A 24,235-nucleotide genomic window follows, 5' to 3' on the forward strand; every position below is an offset into this window, starting at 1 on the left:
GCAATAAATCCTTTAATCTCACTTCCTGAGGAGCTGAAGCTGTCATTTGATTATCTACTTTGGAATCTTCGAGGCAGGTTATGCGAGAGAACAGTACAGAGACAACAGCGTGAAGAGATATTACTGACTGCGTCCATAAGTCTTAAAGCTGCTGTCCAGTCTGATACCATTTGATGAGGATTTCCTGAAGTGAGGATTCTACAAAGGGTTAACAGGAAGAATGCCACTAGGGAAACAATGCAAAATGAAAGTGATAGGGCAGACCTCCCACAGCTATGACTATGTGAATGTACTAGCCCCTTTTTGCGGGCAATATGGGCTAGGGATTGGAGAACTAGACCTAGGAAAGAAACCTACGTTTGCCAATGGCAGAGGTAAAAATAGAATCATCTTTGAGCAAATTGCTTCATCCTTTGTGTTTCGGTTTCCCTGTTTTATTTATATTGCAGTAGTGCTTGTAGACCCCAGTCAGGGATTTGGGACCCATAAAAGCATGGTAGACGTACAGAAAGATAGTCTCTCCCCTCAAGAGCTTACACTCAGTCTGTAAAGTGAATTTGAAATACCTCTTTGTGCAGTGCCTCAATATATTTGGATAAATGTACTCTCTATCTGCAAAGTAGGGCATGCTTGTTTGTTTGTTTTAGATTACCACTTTGTGGCTGCAGGGTCATCAGAAACCTGCAGAAAACTTTTCAAATTCTGCAAGGGGCAACACCATCTAAATCTGCATTTGGAGATCAGCATGGCTATAAAGCTGTCATAATTTGAATGCGGGGTGGGGGGGTTAAATGTCACATTGAAACACACAGCAAAATTCTACACTGCCACCAGGAATGACTCTAAACTTATGAATCCAAGATTGAGGTAGTTTTCCTCCCAATGAGTAATATTTGGCGGTTCTGGTTTTGAGCATAAGAACTGAGGCCTCTAGTCATCACTAGATTACTATAGTTAGTTCCACTGCAGTCTCCCTGGAAGGCTGGAGTTAAATAAACCACTGAGCATTGTACATGTAAGCTGATAGGTTTTGTCTGTATCTGTATTCTACTATATACCTTGTTTCATTTTTGTGTTTTCTGAAACCTGAGACAAGCCCCTGTCATGATGCATGCTTTACCTGTATAAATAAAACCATTTGGTTTGCATAAAGTGTGTTTCCAAAGTGGTGCTCGCTGGTTGACAAATACTAAATCAGGGGTTCTCAAACTGGGAGTTGGGACCCCTCAGGGGGCCGTGAGGTTATTACATGGGGGGGGGGGGGGTCATGAGCTATCAGCCTCCACCCCAAACCCTGCTTTAGCTCCAGCATTTATAATGGTGTTAAATATATAAGAAAGTATTTTTAATTTAGTGGGGGAGTTGCACTCAGAGGCTTGCTATGTGAAAAGGGTCACCAGTCCAAAAGTTTGAGAACCACTGTACTAAATCCATAGCTGATCACCCCTCCATAGGGTTCTGATGACAGAGATAACTTCACCTCCTACCTCCTCTTTCCTCTTCCTCCTTTCCTGCTCTATAGCCCTGAACAACTCTGTACTAAGTGGTGAGATTGTGACACTGGAGTTAGACTAGCCAGTCATTCTGTCCCTGTTAGTGGGATTGTGACATTACTGTGACGTCAATCAGTTATCATCCAGCCCTTTTTTTATTTCCTCCCCGAGTGGATTTGCAAAGTGAAATGCTAAAATGCTTCTATCGGTCTCAAATATTTTATTAATCATAAAACATCTATTTGATAAGATTTGTTTGGTGTCTTGCAGATCTGTAGAAAAATGTGATTTGTCTGATTACTCATTTATCTAACATGGGGTTGCCAAACTCATGTTGTTCCAGAGGGCTGCCAAGGGTCACACAGGCTGTGTCACACCTAGGCATTTGGCCGTCCTGTTACACATTGCTGCAGTCAGGCTGAGAGGTCACACATCCAGGTAGGCCCTAGAGATGGCCTGTAATTGCTGCTCACTGCCAAGGACCTCTACTCTCCCTGTTTGGGCCAAGCTGGGAAGCAGCAGATGAGAGGAAGAAGAGGTGGTGGTGGTGGGAAGAGAAGGTGAGGGGCACAACAATTGTAGGATAACTCTAATTCTTTACTTTTATATTTATCTTAAGTTTCCTTAAGAAAATATATATATGTTGTAAAGAGAGGCCCTGACTAGCAAGTAGAAGGAAGGCCTTGAAAATAATGAGTAAAGAGGCCAGGTGGAATGAAGTAGGGAGGATGTCTGGCTCAAAAAATAACTTCATGAGATAAGGGGAAATTTCTAAAAAGAAGGCCCCTGACATAGGGGTGACTGCAGAGGCTTTCTATAAGACACAAGAAATCTGTCTTAAAATGAACCAACATGGCCCTTCCCCACCCACACGCCAGTGTTATCTCAGACGTTAGGGCCTATGTGAACCCAAGTGCAAAAACTCTTCATCAGTAAGAAGGAGGGGAGGAAAAACCTTGGGAAGAAAGGAGGTTGTAAATCTTATCTGGATTAAGAATGGAAATAAGGGTGAACTGTCTCAAATTGGTTTTTAGCTAAAGTGGTTGACAGCCTGGGGCACCATGGCCAAGATGCAAGGAGAGGGGTTTGCCTTGGGTGTGAGGCCATGGAATGGGAGCTTGGGGGAGGGGGGGGATGGGTAGGGACCCTGGGGAGGAGAGGCAGTGGGGGGCAGGGGCAATGGGTGGGGGGCCAGAGGAAGTAGCGGGAGTCTGGGGGGGATGGGTGGGGAGACAGCAGGGGTGTTGGGGGGGGCACCAAAATACAAGTTTGCCCAGGGTGCCATTTTCCCTAAGGCCTGCCCTGATTGGTGATGACGTTTGTTTGTTAAAGGGTTATGAATTGAAGGGTTCTTTGTCAGACTCTACCTAATCATGCTGGAATATGCCAAAATGAGATGGTCATTCCTAGGTCTGGTCTATTTGTAAGTATATTGAACACATGCTTATGAATACTTTGTTACTGTATTGATTGTAGTGAGTGTTTATTTTTAGGCTGTTAGACATGTTTAAGGCAGCTGCATAAAATACCATTTGGCCTTTGGATTTAATAAACTGGTGTTTGCTGATTTCCCATATAAATATTATTATTAATTCCAACCACAATGGCTGCAAGCTCCCACAGACATTCCCACTTGGTTCCAGATGCTGGACACCCCGCTGCCCCCCTATAGCAGACATCCTCCTGCACTCACCCTTCTACCTAACTGCCTCCCCTATACTTCCAAGAAGGTACCATTGCACCCCCTTCCCTCCCATATTCAGCTACCATAATTTGTGCAGCAACGCATCCTATCCCCACCATTGCCTGGCGCTGTGTTGCCCAGAAAGTAAAATGTATGGCGTGTGTGTGTATATGAATATTTTCAGTGTCATCGACTTCTGTACAGTGGACTGAAATCTCTTACGGCACTCTGTCACGGGGGTGATGGTGAATGGGAGATTTTTTTTTTTCCTCATGCTTTGAAGACTTATATAAATAAGGCATAGCCTCATGGAATATCTCATTTTATTTGCAAGGAAGGTGATAGTACAAAACTCTTCAGTCTGTTTTATTCTCAGTCAGGCAAGGATTCAGAAATTTGTAGGTCACAGCTATTCGTCTCTCTCAGCTTGACGTCTGGGTGACCTTGTATCTAGATCTTTATTAATAACTTGAGACTTTCCCATCTTCTTCATGTGTTAATAGGGTGGGTTTAAGGCATTTGTTTTTATTTTTCAAAGGACCTATCAATGCCCAGGAGGGAGTTAATGTAATTGTGGTCACTTTTAGAACTGATTTCTGCTATTCCATATTTGATTTCCCTATCACGCTGATTTTGAGACAAATCCATTAAGTGCACTTGAAAGATCTCAAATGTCAACAGTTTTTCCTTTGCCCGGCCACCTGATATAAAACCCATTCTGTAGCGTGTTGATCTTCTGACTGGTGACTAGATGAAGCATGGAGGGAAAGACGTGCTGCTGCTTTCAACGATTTTCTGATTTATTTTGTAAACTTCTCGAACATTGTGTTTTCTAAGGTAAGTCAGTGTGGCCAGGGCTGTGGATGGGAACCCTTCGGTGTGGAGTTTTAATTCAAAATAAATAAAATATGTAGCTGTACATGCAGCTGAACCTACAAAGGCTGCCTTGAATTCCACGAGATTGAAAAGTATAAAGGCAAACATACATATGTAGTGATATGGGAAATCAGCCACTCTCTGTTATACTTAGAAGTGATGATAGTGTATGCAAGGACCCAGGCATTGTCATCTTGCAGTGGCCCAATAATCCATCTAACATGGTATTCTGGCTCCCAATGTGATGAGGGCATTAGCAATATGTATGTAAGCCCCAAGGCCTGAAGCTCTAGAGGGCTTGGAGCTCATTACTGACACCTGTTGGTGAACAGGGAGAAGAATGACCCAGAGTTGCCTGAGAACTCCAGATGGGCAAAGGCTCCATGGCCGGGGGGAGGAAAACAACTGAAGGGGCCTGGCAGTTTGGGGCATTTTCGTTAAAACTCAGTTAAGTTTTGAGCTTGGGGTGCAATAAAATGCTATTATCCCTGTTGGGGAATGAAAGAACAGCACTAAATGTGCCTGGGGTAGGGGGTTGCCATGACCAAGACTGCAGTCAGGAACAGTTTGGTAAGGGAGGCTGGAGAGGGTGAAAAGGAGGGAAGAGGGGAGTACCTGACTGGTGGTAAGGACTCTGTAAAGGGTCTTATACGCCAGGGGTCTCAACCTTTTTCTTACTGAGGCCACCTCAGCATGCTACCAAAACTCCACGGCCCACCTGTGCCACAACAACAGTTTTTTCTGTATATCAAACCCTGGGCCAGGGTTAGGGGGTAGCAAACGGGGCAGTTGGTCGGAACCCCACACCAAAGGGGCCTTGTAAAACTAAGTTCAGGCTTTGGCTTCAGCCCCAGGTGGTGGGGCTTCAGCTTTCTGCCCTGGGCCCCAGCAAGTCTAATGCTAGCCCTGCTTGGTGGACCCCCTGAAACCTGCCCAAGGCCCCCCAGGAGGCCCCAGACTCCTGGGTGAGAACCACTTTTATACACCATAGCTCCTTCTGTAAATCAGCAGCGAGCTGAGGCAGCATACAGAGCTGGGCTGAGGTAGCTTCAAGGGGGCCAGCTGAGGCAGCAGACAGTGCAGAGGCAGTGCTGAGATAGGTAACAGCACTGAGGTGGCTTGGGCTGAAGCCAGACAGTGCCACAGCTTAGCTAAGGGATTCAGGTGTGGGCCTCCCTATCCAGCAATCAAAGCTGAAATCACTTCAGCTGGGTCAGGTGGTAGAGTTCTTGGTGCTGCAATGACAATACTTCCCTTAGGGGCTGGAGAAGGACCTGCCTGAATTTTGGATTCTGCCTATCCTAGACAACAAACTGTGAGTGAGGGAGTGGGGAGAAGGAGAGAAGTGGCTAGAACGGTGGTTCTCAACCAGAGGTCTTCCAGGGGGTACATCAACTCATCTAGATATTTGTCTAGTTTTACAACAGGCTACGTAAAAAGCACTAGCAAAGTCAGCACAAACTAAAATTTCATACAGACAATGACTTGTTTATACTGCTCTATATACTATACACTGAAATGTAAGTATAATATTTATATTCTAAATGATTTATTTTGTAATTATGAGATGATAAAAATGAGACAGTATGCAATTTTTCAGTCATAGTGTGCTAAGACGCTTGTATTTTTATGTCTGATTTTGTAAGCAGGTAGTTTTTAGGTGAGGTGAAACTTGGGGGTATGCAAGACAAATCAGACTCCTGAAAGGGGTACAGTAGTCTGGAAAGGTTGAGAGCCACTGGGCTAGAAGATGTTAGCCACTCTCAGCTGTGAGAGAGGGTCTGAGGTTAAGACTGTTGCTCAGACACCCTGCAGAACATGGTTGATTTGTTAATAGCTGGCTTTCCCAAGTTCATTCTGTCTCTCCTTTTCTCCACCCCTATATAAAAAGATTTTTGTTTTAAACCCCTGGACTCAATGCTTGCAGATTGGGAAATATTGCCTGTCATGGAGACCCAGGGGAGGTAATTTAGCTTCCCAGGTTTTTGGCCGGAGCTCAATCTGATGTTTAAGTTTTCAATAGCAACCCTTAGAAAACTGTACCTGGCATGTTTTTGCTTCTGACGACACCTGACAGAAGGGTTACATATAAAAAAATCCAACTGGAAGGAAGTAGAAGGCATAAACCACTCATAAGGATCCTGACTCTGGAATACAGCGCTGCTACTCTTAAGAATTAAGGTTGTATGGGTGTCACCTTGGTGACTGTGGTTGATTACTGTTGTTTTGTGTGGTAGATAAGGGGGGTGAGTGTATGAGTGAGAAGGTGATGTGTGTGATATATGGCTTTACGCTATATTTCCCAGGTTTTATGTGTTTGTCTTTAACATCCACTGTCACTAATGGGCTTGGTTGGTTGGTTGCAAATTTAAATGTCTGTTCTCAAGTTGTGCTCCCTGCAGTGTGGAGGAATGCCTGGAGGCAGTGTGAGGGAACACACTGACTTATCCCAGGGGTGTCTCCTGTGCCCCTTTGGAAGAGCCCAGAAACGAAAATGCCCAGGGTACAGTTGCTGTAATGGGAGATGAAAGGCCTTTGTGTCACCCTCTTCCAAGCACCCCTCAGCTCGACACACAGGTACGTGTTAGGTGAGCTTGTGCTTTGGAATCATTTGTGTCTCAGGTGCCCTTCTTGGTGATCCCCCTCCTCTCTCTCTTGCCTCTGGGGCTGGAAAGGTAGTATGGTCGAGGGTACTGCTGCAGCCAGTAGTGGCAGTTCCCAACCAGTATGGAAAACCCCAAGAAGCCCCTTCCCTCACCCTGTGCTATTCCCTGTAATTTTCTTGCTCTCCTGCTCCTGTCTCTCCTATCCGTAGCACTAGTGCTGCCCATCTGTTGGCATCTCTTTCTCAAACGCGTACTCTCCTGGGTGGCGGGGGTTGGTGGTCATTTAGGAGTTGGGGTCTTTGGGTATAGTGTGTCTAGAGCAGCCAATGAGTGGCTTAACTCAAGCCTTCTGATTTAGTATGACCTTGACGTGACTAGACCAGCAGTCACTGGTTGTACGCCAGCCCCTTCCTTAATAATGCGATGGAAGCACTTTTTTTGTGCCAGTCATCTCCCCAGAGCACTTGGGGCTTAGGCACGACTGAAAAACAGTCCCAAAAATTCCCTGGACCATGCAGTTGTTAACCTTTCCTCATGAACCAATCCCTGCAGCCTCCTGATCATTTATGTTGCTCTTCTCTGAACATCCTCCAATTTGTCAGTCCCCTTCAGATAGTGAGACGCCTAGAACTAAACACCGGGTCCCTGGAGCGGTTGTACTAGAGCAGGGGTTCTCAAACTTAACTGCACCACAACCCCCTTCTGAAAACAAAAATTACTACATGACCCCAGGAGGGGGGACCCAAGCCTGAGCCAGCCCAAGCCCCACCACCCTGGGGTAGGGAGGCCCAAAGCTAAAGCCCAAGGGCTTCAGCCCTTGGGAGAGAGCCTGTAACCTGAGCCCCAGTGCCCCGGGCTGAAGCCCTCGGCCTTTGGTCCCAGGCGGTGGGGCTCAGGCTTTGGCCCTGGGTCCCAGCAAGTCTAAGCCAGTCCTGGTGACCCCATTAAAATGGGGTTGCGACCCACTTTGGGGTCCTGACCCACGGTTTGAGAATCACTGTACGAGAGCTTTAAAAGGAATGATATTAACCTTGCTGATTCATGACATGAAGCCTGTAAGTGATGCAGCTCAGCACTGCTTAATTATTTTCCTCTGCGATACTGAATCCCAAACTCCTGTTGAAGTTGTGCTGTCCCATACCATTCCCCCACATCTTTTTTCTACACTGCTGCTAGTCTGTTCTCTCCCCTACTGAATAGTTGTGGTTTGAATTATTTTCCCCCATGTACATTAGCCTGCATTTTTCTAAGAAAAATCTCCTTTTGTTGTTTTTTGCCCAGGTCTCCAATTCCTCTCTAAGGGCCCAGTCCAATGCCTATTGAAGTCATGCCCAAAGTCCCATTGCATTATTTCTCTACCCTCAAGGGTATTTGCAGTTCCTTCCCAATTTGGTATCACCTGCGAATTTCATGAACACACAGTTCACTTTTTCTTCCAGATTATCAGTAAAAACATGGAATAACACCAGAGCTAGAAGTGATTCCTGCTTTTCTCCACTAGAAACACACACACACACACACACGCACACACTTCAACTTAATGTTACCATGGTCTTTCAGGAAGTTTTCAGTTCCCACAACCAGTGTCTGTATCCAAGTCAGTTTGAATGAGTTTTGAGAGTAAGACTGTGAGAGAGCGTGTTTCACGTGCTGTACTAAAGTCCAACTAAATTACCCATCTACTGCCTTCTCTGGGCATTGGTGTTGTAATTCTATCTGCATTAAATTGTGTAGGCCTGCCATGTGTACGTCTCAGTGCTGGCAGGGATGGTTCCTCACTAATGAAGACCTGCAGTTTTGTAATGCTGTTGTGTTCCAGCCTATTCCATTACCATGCGTGTCACGTGGGGTCTGGGCTGGAAGCCAGTGCAAATGTTTCTACAAGGATTTTAGGACATATATTTTAATTATGTCTATACTCCCCCCTACCCTCCTTCCCTTTTGTACATAGTTTTCCCTCAAGCCTTTGCAAAGTGCTCTGGTCCACCTGCCAGTGCTAGTTTCTTGTATGACTCTGGCCCCTTTAACCTCCCATCGTGATAAGTTCCAAGGCTCTGGCTTGAAATACCAATACTGAACACTGTCAGGCCTTGCATGATTCCATCACTGCCTTCAGCTTAAGCTGGCATGGAGGAGAGGAGCCACTCCCTGTGTGAGGGAGATTTATTGTCTCTGCATAGTCAGAGCTCGGGGGAGGGGGATGGCTCTAGAATGAGCACCTAAAACTTCTCAAGATTAGAGAGAGAATGTCCGGATCTGAGGCCGATGGATGGAGGGAGAAGGTCTCTCTGGGAGCAAGGTGTGCACACGGCTGTCTCTTTCTAAGTCAGACTGGCATTTAACACAAATGGTAGTGCCACAGAGGCCACTTAAGGCTCCCACTTAAGCAGACCAGTTGTCACTAAGCATACAAAATAAAATGCAATACAAAGAGCTGTGTACCTGAGCATAACTAGGCTGGGGGTCGGTCTGATGGAAGCAGTATCAGTGTCTCTGTCTCTGTACACGTGCTCTGTTGGGTGAGTGGGATTGTACATGTCTGTGCATGTAGAACACGTGTGAATAGAAAGAGTGTGTGTAGGCATGGACTGGAGTAATATGAAGGGCTACTTTTTGTCCTTACTTTGCAAAAGGTATCTTTTGAGCCTGTTTTCCAGTTTCTGTGTAGGCTTTGACCAGATGGCCAGTACTAGCCTACATCAAATTTCCTTCCTGTGGAATTGTATGCGACATCCCTGTTTTAGCTGAATGAGTTTCTCAGGGTTAATGTCATTACACTGGATCACAAGCAAATGAATGATCCTTATTATCTGGGCAAGTTTATTATTAAATTAACGGAATTTCCAGAGAAGTACCCATCACCCACCCACATGACCAAAGAGTGGGCAAAGCGCTCACAGGCTCCAGTGGCTGATGGCATCAGCCCATTGCCCAGGGGAATCTGGGGAGTGTATAGTTAGATGATTTTTGTGTCATTTGTGTGGTTGGCATCATTGGCAAAGCTGAGATAGCCGATGGAGTGAGGGAGAACAGTAGGAGATTGGGTTTAAGCTTCAGGATGGTATGGAGCTCAGTAGGGTATTTTGTGCAAGAGTGAGAAGTTTAAACTTGATTCACTCGCTCCCCCTTACCCAGAGCAGAAATAGCTTGAATTTCCTCTTGCCTACACGTGTTTTATACCACTGTATGGCTCACTTCATTGGAGCTACTCCTGATTGACACTGGTGTCTGTTTGCAGGGTTGTTGTAGCCATGTTGGCCCCAGGATATGAGAGACAAGAGAAAGATAAGGTAATACCTTTTTCTGGAGCAACTGCTGCCAGTGGAAGCTGTAACGGGTGAGGCAGGCCATGCTCTTAGCAGGCGCTGAGGAGGGTGCTGGCTTGCAGGAGGCTTGGCTGAGCAATAAGTGCAGTTAGTCTACGTGAGCGATGAGCACTGCAGAGAGCCCCTGGGTGAATCTCCATGGTGAGTGATGGGCGAGTCTCAGAGGCTGCATAGAGGGAGTGTTGTTGGGCCTTTTGCTACACAGTGCATATGTTACTGTTGTCAGCCCTTTAGCAGATTTCTACAGTGCAGTGAAAATAAGTAGATTAACACAGCAAAGAGGATTAGAGATGCTTTGGGGAAGGGAAATGGGGAGGATGAGCAGAGGAGAGCATAAAAAGAGACAGTAGGAGTGCAAGTGCCAGGCTTCCTGGTGCATGTTACTCAGGGTACCTGTCTTTGGCCCCTTCGGTTTCGGGATAGGCCAGTTGAACGGAACCATACCAGGCACGATGTCGAAGGAGAAACTGGAGTCGCTGGTAAAAAACATGGAGATCATGCTGTCCGAGGTGGAGCAGCTGAAGATCCACTGCACTAAGCAGACAGAGGAGGTGAACCAGGTGGTGCAGGAGCTGCGCCGGGAAAACAAGGATCTGATGCAGAAGTATGAGCGCATCTGCCAGGATCTGAAGGAAGCCAAGGAGACCATTGCCCAGCTTCAGGATACAAAGTTTGCCTTTGAGGCGAAGGAACGGCAAGCACAGAAGCTCAACAGGCAGCTGTGAAGCAATACAAAGGAGATGCATGAGATTTCCCAAGCAGACCTAAAATCAAACCTAAACCTTCTACCACTGGAACCAGAAATCACTGGACTGAACTGGACTACATCCTCCCCAGACCAAAGGGACACGCTAAAAAAAGTCACCTATTTGTGGGGGTGAGATCTCAGAAAGGCAAGAGAAGTGCAGCTTGGATTCTATCCTATGCCCCTTAGTAATGATTGCACATTTCATCATGCTGGGAGAAGATCCCTGACCCCTATCCTGGATCATAGAGATATAAATTGTAGTTGTAGTGGTGACCAGCAAAACCTGAGCATGGCACCATCACATCTGCCATGGAGTTCACACAAGGACAGAGCTGCGGAAAAGGAATTGGACCCACTTTGAGTTTGCTGGAGGGGATTGGACTATGTGACTGCATAGAGGAGAGCGAGAGAGAGAGATTGTCTTCTCATTACTCCACTTTGTCACAGTATATGCAGGACTTTTCTGTGCTAGCATTAGGCTTCAATACAGTCAGGCTTTCACTTGAGGTAAACTTTCTTACTGCCCGACTGAAAGACACTTGCAGAGGTGGCATTGTCTCAGCCTCACGCTTCCAAGCACTGGCTACTAAAGGCGTGACAGAGGTTGTTAATGCTATTACAGTCATTCTTGTCCTTTTCCCATTCCAAGCTGAAATGTAAAACTTGCTGGGATTTCTGTCTAAATTTCTGTTTCAGTGTAGTCAGCTCATGATGATTTGGAGTGTTTGGTGTGTTAGAATTAAATCTTGGTTGACTTTTTAACACTTTTTAACTGAAGAGCTATATTTTGACACCAGATTTACATTTATTAAATCTCAGTAACTGTGTATTAATGGACCAGGAATTAGAGGAAGAAAATGGAGGAGGAGGGGCGGGGGAAAGTACTGTCAGGAGGCTGTTTTGCTTTCACTGTCTCTGTCATATGGCTGTCTTGTCACCAGCACTGCAGTGGATGTTCAGTGCTGAATGTAGCTAAGAACAGGTGACTTTTGACCATACAATGAATAGCGGGAGGGGTAGAAGGTGGGAGTGTGTGTGGGAGAGGCTGGTTAGAGAAAACAGCCTCAGAGCTTAAACAGAATAGCTGGAGTGGTTCCAGGAGGATCTTTCTTCCCATCAACTGTTCTATGATCGGCTTCCTTTTATCCTTCAAAACTTCTCTTTATTATTCTTTTGCAGCAAACTCAAACACACAGCGAGGGCCAAAGGGCAGGCAGAGAGGGGAAATTGAAAGGGAAAACTAATTCTAAAACCGCCAACATCAAATCATCACCTCTCATAGCCAGTGTGCAGCTGTTGGGTGTGTTTGTTTTTCCCGAATGATTAGCTATCCTGTAAAATATAATGTTCTTTGCTTTTGACGGAATCAGTGTCACTTTTTGATCAACAGAACAAGGCCCTAGAGCACTGGTTCTCAACCCGCGGCCCAATCAGCACACAGCTGCAGCCCATGTGATGTCCTCAGAGCAGTACAGGTAGTGTATATAGTGTGTGGATGCAGTCCCTCATAACACATAGAGAGCTGCATATGTGGCCCACAATGGTAAATAGGTTGAAAATCACTGACCTAGAGGCTCAGGGGAATGGCTAATGCTGAGAGTCCTTAGATCCTGTGTCTGAAGAGAGAGGTGGAGTTGCTTGGTTGGCTGCTTTGGCGTCCCAGTGAAAACCCTGTGTTGAAAGATGTGGGGGTGTGTGTGTGTGTGTGTGTGCAGAGGAATGTTCAGGGGGGCGGAGGGGCAGCGATGCCAGGGGGCTTGGGCCAGTCCCGTGCAGGGGGAGCTCGTGAAGGGAGCATCACCTCCGCCCTCTGTCTCACCTAAATGGGCTACCTAGCCTGTGGGTCAGTGTCAATGCCTCTGTGCCCAGTGCTAGCTCTGCCCCCAGAGACCTTCACACACAGCTTCCCCAACCCTGAAAACCCAAGGCGGGAGGGGCAGGTATTGGGGAAGGGGGCATAACCAAAAATTGAAACTCAAAATGGGAGGAGGGGCTCAGCTAAAAAAGTTTGAAAACCACTGCTCTACTGGGTCCCCATCCAGCACAAGTGATGCCAAGTGGAGTTCTGCCATTGGCTTTAAAGGGTGCAGAGTCAGGCCCAGAGTGAAGTTAGATGCATTTTTCTCCTCCAAGACAGCCTCAGTTTTGGCCTGGTCCAAAGCCATTGAAGTCCAGACAATCCTTCCATTGATTTCAATGATCAGGCCTTCTGAGCAGAGTCACTGTGTCTGAACTGCAATCAGTGCACCGGGACTTTCATTCTACTTCATAGAAATAGATTTCACTCTAGAGATCAGTGTAAGCAGGATCCATTCCATAACAGTTTGTTCCATTTGTATCATCTTGGCCGGGGTTTAACTTTAGCTCTTCTGTTTTGGGTGGGACAGACTAGAATATTTGAAAAACACTTTGGAGATAAGAGATTTTTCCTTTACGTTGTAAAGTGTAACCTGAATAGAAATGTCTGAGCCTGACCCTGCATTCCTTGCAGTCCAATGGGAGTTTGCAGGGCACAAGAAACATAGGATCCAGAACTAAGTTTCTTGTGTTTTGTTCTTATGAATGTTTTCACTTCAAATTAATTTTCTAGCCCCAATCCACCTTTTCTTTGTTTTTCTACTTTTTTTAAAATAATTAATATGTAAACCAATAATAAAAAGTAAAACAAATGTTATATGCACAGCTGTGGGAGCTTCTGTTCTGCATAAGGTAATTTCTCACTTCGTTCATATCATGCTCTGTGTGTGTGTGTATGTGTATGTGTTTACTCTAAGATAATTATTCCAGTTTCAATTCTGTGGAACAACAAAGGGACTAATGGAGACCACGCAGATTACTCACTGTTCCTAAGTTAATCACTCAAAATGGGATTCTCTCTCTGGCTGCCAGGTTCACTCTATATTTAAATCCTTGACACCAGGAGGAAAAGGCAATTTCTCTGAACCTGTGATCAGTTTCTTGGCAATTAAGAGAATTCTAAGGCCTTGTCTACACTGCCACTTTACAGCACTGCAACTTTCTCGTTCAGGGGTGTGAAAAAACACCCCCCGAGCTCTGCAAGTTTCAGCACTGTTAAGTGGCAGTGTAGACACTGCACCAGCTATGCCCCTCTTGAGGGTGGTTTTTTTACACCAGCACTGGTGCCATGACTACAAAGCCACGTTAAAGCTGGCAGCACTTTAACATTGCTAGTGAAGACAAACCCTTAGTGTGTGTGTCTGTTTTTAGGAACAGGGCCAGCCCTAGACCAAATGGCACTCCAGGCCAGGAGTATCTTTGGTGCCCCCAAGCCCATTTGTTAAACTTTTGAATACCTTATTTTTTATTGCATTTGTAGCCAATTTCATTACTTTGATGCACGATTTCTCTCTCTCATATAAGCCGAGAAACGTGCACTCTAGAATCTGTAAATCTAGAAGGAGGTTCGAGGAAGATGTAGTTCTCAAAAAGTCTGGAAGGTTCCACAAGATTCTACAAAGGTCCAGAACATTCTTGGAAGGTTAGTGGAAAAATGAATCCACATACAAAATACCTGAAATATTTTACTTCAAACATTCTATTTTTGTTTTGCTAACAACAAAAACAGCATTCAACCCTGGCACCCCCAGCCTGGCACCCCAGCAGTTGCCTGACCCTAAATCCTGCCCTGTTTAGGAATGGTGAAATGACTATATATAAATGTCCTAAAACAGGGGGTTTGGGATGTGAAATGTATCCCAATGCTTTCTTCTTTTTTTTTAATGGAATTGAAAACATGCCCACTGATCTTGGTCTTATCCTGATCTCTTGCTTGTATAACTCAGGAGTAGCTCCACTGATTTAAAACCAGCATGAAGGAGATTAGAACTGGACCCTCTGTTTTTATATCCAAATCTTCACATGTCCATCTCCAGCAGGTCACTTCCCCCACTCCAGTCTATTCTGAGGTTTTGTTGTCAGAGAAACTCTCAGATGTAGAATAGTATCTTCTCTTAAAATTAGTCATGGACTTTGGAAGATTTTAATTTCAAAATTATTCAGACATGTTTTTCCTCCTCTCTTTTAAGGTAAGGATGAGAAGCTTGTGCTTGGTTTTTCTCATTTCACCTGGCCTGGACTCTCCAGCAGGTCAGGATTTTAATCTCAACTGGTTGGAACTAGAGTCATAGAGTTTAATGCCAGAAAGGACCAGATCATCTAGCCTGACCTCCTGCAGTCAAAGGCCACCAAAGGACCAAATGGACCAAAAATAATTAGTGACAGGCTGATCACTTGCCTGGCAATGGAGAGGGGCAAGGGCAGCTGCCTAACTCTCTGAATGCAAAAGGTCAGTTCGTGTGCTGTCCCTCTGGGGAAATGCAGCGTGGGAATCGGAGCCCAGCTGACACAAAGGGCTGGCGAAGGGGCCGGAATCTGACTCACGAACTCTAGAGCCCAGGCTGTGCTGTGCTGGAGCAGCAGCCAGAGAATAAAGTCGTTGTACCCAACTAGGAGAGGGGTGCCTCTGCCGCTGCAGGTGAGTCCTGCGGGTTACTACAGCTGACAATTGAACCCATCACCTTCCTCGTCTCTAGGAGGCAGCTCTACCGCATTAGTCAAGAGGAAGCCTTGCATGGCCTGACCCAGTAGCGGCTAGGCTAGGCTCTTATATCAATCACTCTTCCCTGGTGGTGCAGGCAGTGGCAGGGTGCTGACTGATTTCATTGGACTTCACTGGACTGTCCTGTCTTGATGCGCCCGAGTAAAGAATCTGAATGGGAATGAGAGCGGCACCTCCAGCTTCAGGCTCCGCACTGAGATTTTTACACACAAGCCCATTCGTTTACTATTGATCAAGGTTGTATTTCGGGGGGGATGTACCATGAGCGGATGTATGGGAATCCTTGGCTGGCAGCTCATGTCATTTCAGCAGTCGTCTTGCTGAGACTGAGCGTAGGACTTTGCCAGACTCTCCCAGCCCCTCAGGGGCATGAATGAACGGGAGTATAGCTTTGTTTGGGAGCACTCACCCCTTGCATCTTAGCAGTAAGCCCAGAGCATCCATCCAGTACCGGCCTTCTCTACTCGGCCAGCATGCTCATGCATGGGGAAGAACTCCCAAGGGAAGTGGTGGGCTGGAATGAAAGGTCAGTACCCCCCCACATAGCCTGGACATACAGTCCCTTGCATCAAGAGGTGAAAGAGCCCCAGCTGGTATCCACCCTGGGCAGGATGAGCTAGAGTCCCCTACTCCTCACCCCTGCAAATGAGAAACAACCATATGAAAATTTTGTTTTAAAAAATGCTGAGTGCCCATCAGTGGTCGCTCCTGGGTGTTCAGGACTTGATAATCAGGCAGGTGCCTAAATATGAATGTAGGAGCCTGACTTTAGACTCGTTTTGGAAATTGTTAGCCTGAATTCTTTGTTTCATTTCAAGCCTATGTGTGTCAAAAACACTATAATAATAGCAGTACTCACAGATTATTGATTCATGTGGCTGTAGCCCTGCTAATATTGGGAATTATTTTTCATGTACTTTACCCCACCCTACTCAGATACTATTGCCCCCTCTCCTAACCTGACCAGACTCCCACTGAGCCCTATACCCAGATGCCACAGAAAGAACATATCTGCTAATAATTGTAATCATACAAAAGTTCTGTTAATTAAACTGATCACACTGCACTGAGTGGGCCAGTCCTCAGCACTCCAGGAGACATATCACAGGAGTGCATAGGTGGCCAGACCCCTGGAACAGAGAGGCAGTTACGAAGCAGTGCAAGAATTCCTGGTAAAAAATAACTATTCCAAGTAACTTGTTTGGTATAAACAACAAGGAGTACTTGTGGCACCTTAGAGACTAACGAATTTATTTGGGCATAAGCTTTCGTGGGCTAAAACCCAATTCATCAGATGCATGGAGTGGAAAATACAGTAGGAAGATATATATACAATAGTACATGAAAAGATGGGAGTTGCCTTACCAATTCTAACAAGACAATTCAGTTAAAGTGGGCTATTATCAACAGGAAGAAAAATCACTTTTGTAGTGGTAATCGGGGTAGCCCATTTCAAACAGTTGACAAGAAGGTGTGAGTAACAGTAGGGGGGAAATTAGCATAGGGAAATTAGTTTTTAGTTCTTGTAGTGACCCATCCACTCCCAGTCTTTATTCAGGCCTAATTTGATGGTGTCCAGTTTGCAAATTAATTCCAGTTCTGCAGTTTCTCATTGGAGTCTGTTTTTGAAATTTTGTTGTTGAAGAATTGCCACTTTTAAGTCTGTTGTTGAGTGTCCAGGGAAGTTGAAGTGTTCTCCTTCTGGGTTTTGAATGTTATAATTCTTGACATCTGATTTGTGTCCATTTATTCTTTTGTGTAGAGACTGTCCAATTTGACCAATGTTCATGGCAGAGGGGCATTGCTGGCACATGATGGCATATATCACATTGGTAGATCTGCAAGTGAACGAGCCCCTGATGGTGTGGCTGATGTGGTTAGGTTCTATGATGGTGTCCCTTGAATAGATATGACAGAGTTTGCAACGGGGTTTGTTGCAGGGATAGGTTCCTGGGTTAGTGTTTTTGTTGTGTGGTGTGTAGTTGCTGGTGAGTATTTGCTTCAGGTTGGGGGGTTGTCTGTAACCGAGGACTGGCCTGTCTCCCAAGGTCTGTGAGAGTGAGGGATCATCCTTCAGGATAGGTTGTAGATCCTTGATGATGCGTTGGAGAGGTTTTAGTAGGGGGTTGAAGGTGATGGCTAGTGGCATTCTGTTACTTTCTTTGTTGGGCCTGTCCTGTAGCAGGTGACTCTGCGTATCCTTCTGGCTCTGTCAATCTGTTTCTTCACTTCAGCAGGTCACACCTTGCTGTAGTCACACAGCAGAGTCCATCTACAAGGGAAGTCTCATAATACTTTCTAGCTTTCATCTGAGTAGCTCAAAGTGCTTCATGAACATTAACGACTCTCACAGGCTAGTGCTCCTGGGAGTAGGTAAGTATAGTCATCCCTGTGTTAGAGATGAGGAAGCCGAGAGTCCAAGGGATCAAGTGACATGCTCAGGATCAGAAAGTGAGTCATGGCAGAACTGGGGTTAGAACCCAAGTCCCTGTCTCTCAGTTCCATGCTGGAAGTACACAGATATTACTGGATCCTGCTAAAATAATGAAGGAAAACTTAAATAGCAACAGCCCATCAGTCATGTGAAGCTTGTCAAGCTCTGTATTCTTATATGAATCAGTCCTTCTGAAAGGAGAAAGGAATCTCCCTGGCAATAAGGGAGTATGGTGGTTCCTTTCCATTAAAAGTGCTCTGAGGATTTGTTGGAAGAAAAGCTGGAATTGCTGCTGCCAGGACAGACCCCTGCCTAAGAGATCAACAGCACAACAGAAGGGATCTCCTTCACAACATGCTTCGTGCCAAAAATGTTTAATTAACAATATAAAACAGGTGACCTGACCCACCCAAATTCTCCTCCAGTTGGTGGTAGATTTGGTGCATCATAAATCTCAGGTTCACTGTCAAATTGGATCAGTGCATTGTCACCTCTTTTTTCATTCAAAAGTGTTTCCTGTACTTACAAGGTATACAGGGATCACTTCCTCTTTCACAGAAACAGTGTACACTTTAACTACTTACAATAGCAAGCGTGGGGTCACCATGGAGACATTTGTTGCACATTTATACACAATCATTTCGTTGCTTAGAATGTATCCTTAGGGCACCACTTTGGCCTGGAAATTTTGCAATTTCAAGCTGTCTTGTGAGACTTATAGTACAGACTTCCTGAGATGAGCTGGGCCTGGATCAAAATCCCACAAGAACAGCCTTTGTTTTCCCATGTTCCTGCCCTCCTGTTGGAATCAGGAAGTGTGAGGTACAAGGCCTTTTTTGTTTGGCTGGTGGTTGGGTTTGGGTTTTTTTTGTTTTGTTTTGTTGGGGGTTTTTTTTGGTTGATAAAATGAACTTCACCAAAGTTTCAGATTGTTTGAGTTTGGAGTGAAAGTTCTGGTCAGTTCTGATTTTATTTCAACATCCCCAGGGAGCAGTTCTTCAATCTTTATGGTTAAAAATCTCCAGATGCTGTGTTCAGCCAGTGTCTGCTTTAGCAAAGTAGGCATAGCTGTTTCTTGGCTATGTCCTGGCTAGATTCCAGTGTGGGCAATTACATTCCTCCTCCCAAAATTCCTCCTGTAACTTCAATTGTCAGTCACAAGAGCAGCATTGCCTAACCCAGGCTTTCAAAAATTGTGAGAATGGCTTAAAAATCATGTAATCTCTAAAACAAGGCATTTGGAGTTCTGTTTATTTGCCTACTGGCTTTGGAAGCTTTAGGGATCATGTTTACAAGCTTTTCTCCACAACTGTGAGCCGAGAAATTTATTTTAAAAAAATATTACAATCTGAGAGGCTGGTATATTCACACGATGCCAAGGTCTGGGGCGTTAAGAAAAACATCAGCTAACACAAGACTTCTTATAAAATCATGAGACTTGGCAACACAGATTTCTGGTCAGCTTGGGGATGGTTCTCCAGCAGGGCCTTGGGCTGCTCCACCCACAGCTTGTATGCCAGGTTGCTCAGGAAGCGCTTGGTCCGGCTACAGCAGAGACAACGTACGACCATCCAGTGCCGGCTGCAGCATCTTCTCTAGCACACCATGGAGCTGGCTAGATTGTTGGGCTCAACGGGTAGTGATCAATGGTTCCGTGTCTAGTTGGCAGCCGGTATCAAGTGGAGTGCCCCAAGGGTCAGTCCTCGGGCCGGTTTTGTTCAATATTTTCATTAATGATCTGGAGGATGGTGTGTGATTGTACTCTCAGCAAGTTTGCAGATGACACTAACCTGGGAGGAGAGGTAGACACGCCAGAGGGTAAGAATAGGATACAAAATAGAGGGTTGGGCCAAAAGAAATCTGATGAGGTTCAACAAGGACAAGTGCAGAATCCTGCACTTAGGACGGAAGAATCCCATGCACCGCTACAGACGAGGGACCGAATGGTTTGGCAGCAGTTCTGCAGAAAAGGATCTAGGGGTTACAGTGGATGAGAAGCTGGATATGAGTCAACAGTGTGCCCTTGTTGCCAAGAAGGCTAATGGCATTTTGGGATTTATAGGTAGGAGCATTGCTAGCAGACCGAGGGACATGATCATTCCCCTCTATTTGACATTGGTGAGGCCTCACCTGGAGTACTGTGTCCAGTTTTGGGCCCCACACTACAAGAAGGATGTGGAAAAATTGGAAAGAGTCCAGCGGAGGGCAACAAAAATGATTAGGGGGCTGGAACACATGACTTATGAGGAGAGGCTGAGGGAACTGGGATTGTTTAGTCTACGGAAGAGAAGAATGAGGGGGGATTTGATAGCTGCTTTCAACTACCTGAAAGGGGGTTCCAAAGAGGATGGATCTAGACTGTTCTCAGTGGTAGCTGATGACAGAACAAGGATTAATGGTCTCAAGTTGCAGTGGGGGAGGTCTAGGTTGGATATTAGGAAAAACTTTTTCACTAGGAGGGTGGTGAAGCCCTGGTATGTGTTACCCAGGGAGGTGGTGGAATCTCCTTCCTTTGAGGTTTTTAAGATCAGGCTTGACAAAGCCCTGGCTGGAATGATTTAGTTGCGATTGGTCCTGCTTTGAGCAGGGAGTTGGACTAGATGACCTCCTGAGGTCCCTTCCAACCCTGATATTCTACGAACTATGAGCAAGAACTCACTGTCCTCCATTAGCTACACTGGCATTCTGTCAGCTTCTTTCCTCCTGAGCAGTTTTTACTGTTGCTAAATTGTTCTCCTTGCTGGTTTTTCACAAGGGATGTGAACTACATGGTGCATGTTAAAGGAGAAAAGAGCATCTCAAATGGAGATGGACCCGAGCTGCAATATTCATCTCTGGATATAGCCTAACTCCTCCAAAATGCTTGGACCTTTAGATCTGAGGGTCTGGTTAAGCCCGTCATAGATATGGAGCCAGCTGTGAACTAGATTTGGATTCAAATTTCCCACGGTCTGGGGGATGCCTGGCTGATGACTTGTGGTTCTGGCCATTCTCTAGTTTCAAAGGAAATGTGATTAAATTCAATATTTTGTTATTTAGACTTGGGAATTTATTGAAAATGAGGAACAGTAAGTGGAACTAGGAATTACTGTATCTGTCTCTTGAAATGCTGCCGGCAGCTACAATAAAACTAGTTATGAAGGGCTCCACCCAGGCAATAACTTGCAGCACAATTTTCAATTAAAGCACGCACACATTCAAAGGGAACTGGAAATCATCCCAAATCAGGCTCTTCCATGTGTGCACGGCTACAACTCTGGCTTTCAAAGGCAAAACAGGAAACTCATGAAGAAACTTTGAGGCTCAAGGGGTTAAATGAAATCCAACTCTCCTTTTCCTGTGCAGTAAGGATTAGTAACCAAACAGAAGCTGAGGAGAGGAGAGTGTTGGAGCCACTGATTAAGCTACAGAAGTGGGGAAGTGGACACACAGCTGGGCTACAGGGTGGCTTTAGTGCCTCTAAATCTTACACTCACCTTCAAACAAACTGATGCAGAAGGTAAGAGTTAGTTTTGCATTATGGGTCGCTTCTTTCCTCTCCTCTTCATCTCATTTACCACTTGTCTATTTGTCTTTCCTTTGCCATTTATGGCTTTTTATTTCCAACTACTTTTTATCAGCCTGGCTACAGTTTAAAGGGCAAGAGAGATGTTTGCTGAATGGAGTCCTGTGATTGCAAAATCAGATTTCCTGGCAGAGAGGGAAGGAGAAGGCACCCATATATTCAGTGAATGTTAATCCCTGCTGCTTCACACTCCCAAGTTAATTAGTCCAGGGGCTAATATAATCAAACAGCCATTACTAACATTCTTGGGGGAGAGGGAAGAGGTATCAGTTAATGTTGGATGAGCCTAGGGGCTAGGTGCCTAAATAGATCCTGCCAGCATGAGTGTAGAAAGCAATATAAGTTTAGCAGGGCTTGTATTGGTGCCAGTGGATTCCTGTGCCTATTGGTAATTAATACTCAAATAACCATTACTATGGGAGACAGCTGTGTGGATTGAAGGAGCACCTGCCTACTTCCAGAGGAAGTGTCTCTCTATCCTGATCATTACACACCTATTTCACCTGTTCAGAATTTACACCTGATCCTGCAGACCTCTTCTCAAGGAAGGGTTTGCAGGATCAGGCCCCACGCTGACATCTTTTGTGGTTTTCCTGTTGCTAAGCAAGTGAACATGTCAGCTGAGAAGGCTACTTTGGAAGCTCACTCTGAGAAAGAGATGGTAAAAGGATGGCTATTGTTGTGACAAGTGCTGTGCTAAATCTAAAGGCATAGGATTTGCAAAGTGCCATGGTATTCCCTGGGGAAGGGCCAGCTGCTTTAAAGGACTTACACAGCTCAGAAAACCCTCATGGCTGTCCAGCAAGGAGTTCCCAAGATCAGGAGGTACTAGACTTGGTATAGGAGCACGGGGAGGGGGACGAAGGCTAGGTGGGTCTGTTTGTAAAGCTTGATTAAAAGGATTTGTACCTCTGTACTCAGTGATCTTGGAAACTTTTGCACTACATTTAGGTTGTACGCTCCCCATTTCTACATTGCACCAGCGCAGAGCCCTTCAGCAAGATTGTGTGTAGACAGCTTTGGGACTCATACTCCCATTCCTCTCTGTACTTTGATAGATGTGATCCCCTCTCTTTCTGTAATGCTTTTTGATCCTGGAATGTTTCATAAATGGTATAGACACAGGTCCAGTAAAATGCAGCTATTTCTGGGGTGGAGGTCAGCAAGCAAGAGCACAGCCCACTGTACAACAGTGTGTGTGTGGTAGGCACTGTTGTCCAGGGATAGCAGGACAAACACACTGCTCTTATAGAAAGTGCTGGGGGATTTTTAATGCCTACCAAAACTTATAGGGCCATGGTTTTTAAAGGCATAGTAACTTAAACATCATTTAAAAAGATAAATTGCTTTACCTACATTACTAAAACAGATTAAAATGAAAATTTTCAAAAATTAAATTAAAATTTCCACTATAGATGTTCTGTGTTTACTTTATTATTTCTCTATGGTTGAACAATGAGGATATGTTAGTTTCACTTTTTTTTTAAGTCACTTTCATTCTCAGATTCTTCAGTTCTGTAAGTGTCCTGTGTTGTTTATCCCCCCCCCCCCCCCCCCCCAAAAAAAAAAAAAAAAAAAGCCAACAACAAAAAACAACTTTGAGGCCAAATTTGCCTTTACAATGACCCCGTAAGGTCTTACTGCATCCACACAGTAAATTGTGTGGAACCTGATGTACTTACATTAGATGGATAAAGGCCTGAGTTGACCCCCTGATATTGGAGACTCTGATTCCATAGAATCTACACACCTAAGGCTAGGCTAGTAAGACATCCCCTGTAAATGTAACCTGTGAGACAGAACTCCAAATGATTTGTGGCAAATGTCAAGCAGGGGTGCAAAATTTTGTTGCTAGGTCTCTCCATATTCTCTCTCTCCTTAATAGTTTAAAAAAACATTTGAATCTGTTTGCTTTTAAAAGTAAGCTGTAAATGAATGTCTCTCTCTAAACAGAAGGATGGCAACTCTGAGGCTGGGATGCAGCATCAGACAGAAGTTAGAGAATGGATAACCTGCAATGGTGGTGTTTTATAAGCTGGTTGCCTTCTGATGCCGTCTGTTTCTGGTTTTGGCTCACCCCTTTTTGAGTCCAGGTGTTTATCAAGTGTGATGTAAGTGTTCTGCAGTGTCAGTTCATCTAGTCATTAAGGGGTTAGTTATCTCACAAGATATGCACGTGGACTCAGCTGGAGTGCATGTGAGTAGCTGTGTTCCAATTTGCATGATGTGCTAGGAAAGGTGATACATTGGTGCTGCCTTGTGTTTAATCTAGAGACCCAGCTGCTCTGTAGAGCAACTTGGGAATTTTTTTATTATTATTAACAACACTTTCATTACGGTATTGCCCAAAGGCTCCAATCTGGATTGAGGTCCTATTGTTCTGGGTGCTGTACAAACATAAAAAAGAGAGAATCCCTGTCCTGAAGGGTTTACTCCTTAGGCTGCTGATGGTTATCTCACTCTTGAAAGTTTATCTGTAAAATGATAAACACTTTGTTAAAGAAACCAAGTCTGTGCCTTGTGATTCTTCAGAGCACAGCATGTGCAAATAGTAAGTCTCATAAAAGAATGAGCTGTTTCTGTGAATAAGAATAGCATCTGGCATTATAGTACCTAGGATGGGATTACGAGCGTTATCAATCCTCTCCTTTTAGGCTATAGGTTCATCACCATTTGGGATCAGGAGGAATAATTTTTCTCCCAGAGACATAATACTGCTCCAGCACGAGCCTGAATGGCTTCGCTGCAATGTTATAGCCCTGTGACTCAAGCCAAGGGCACTGGAACCAGGGTGTGTGTGCAGGGGAGCCATGGCCCTCCCACTTTTTAACAGGTTTCAGAGTAGCAGCCATGTTGGTCTGTATCCGCAAAAAGAACAGGAGTACTTGTGGCACCTTAGAGACTAACAAATTTATTGGAGCATA

At 45.1% G+C, this 24,235-nt stretch overlaps 1 protein-coding gene and 1 long non-coding RNA gene across 4 annotated transcripts in view; both read left to right on the forward strand.

The window, feature by feature from the left end:
* The first annotated feature begins 5,300 nt into the window (after positions 1-5,300).
* LOC122466115 lies at positions 5,301-9,950 on the forward strand. The gene is made up of 3 exons (XR_006291384.1): positions 5,301-5,368; positions 6,077-6,234; positions 9,898-9,950. It is a non-coding gene; the product is annotated as an uncharacterized LOC122466115 (long non-coding RNA).
* Positions 9,951-21,102: 11,152 nt separating this feature from the next.
* Positions 21,103-24,235, forward strand: part of PAPLN (papilin, proteoglycan like sulfated glycoprotein) — a 70,411-nt gene continuing 67,278 nt past the window's right edge. For 2 of the 3 annotated variants that reach the window (XM_027818125.3, XM_043547962.1), the window contains exon 1: positions 21,116-21,245. In XM_027818125.3, coding sequence (XP_027673926.2) covers positions 21,237-21,245 — 9 coding nt within the window. In that variant the 5' untranslated portion in view covers positions 21,116-21,236. Of the gene's footprint in view, positions 21,246-24,235 lie in introns of all 3 variants that reach the window. The other variant, XM_037900344.2, reaches the window with a different exon arrangement.

This window comes from Chelonia mydas, chromosome 6 (assembly GCF_015237465.2).
Source record: "Chelonia mydas isolate rCheMyd1 chromosome 6, rCheMyd1.pri.v2, whole genome shotgun sequence".
NCBI lineage: Eukaryota > Metazoa > Chordata > Testudines > Cheloniidae > Chelonia > Chelonia mydas.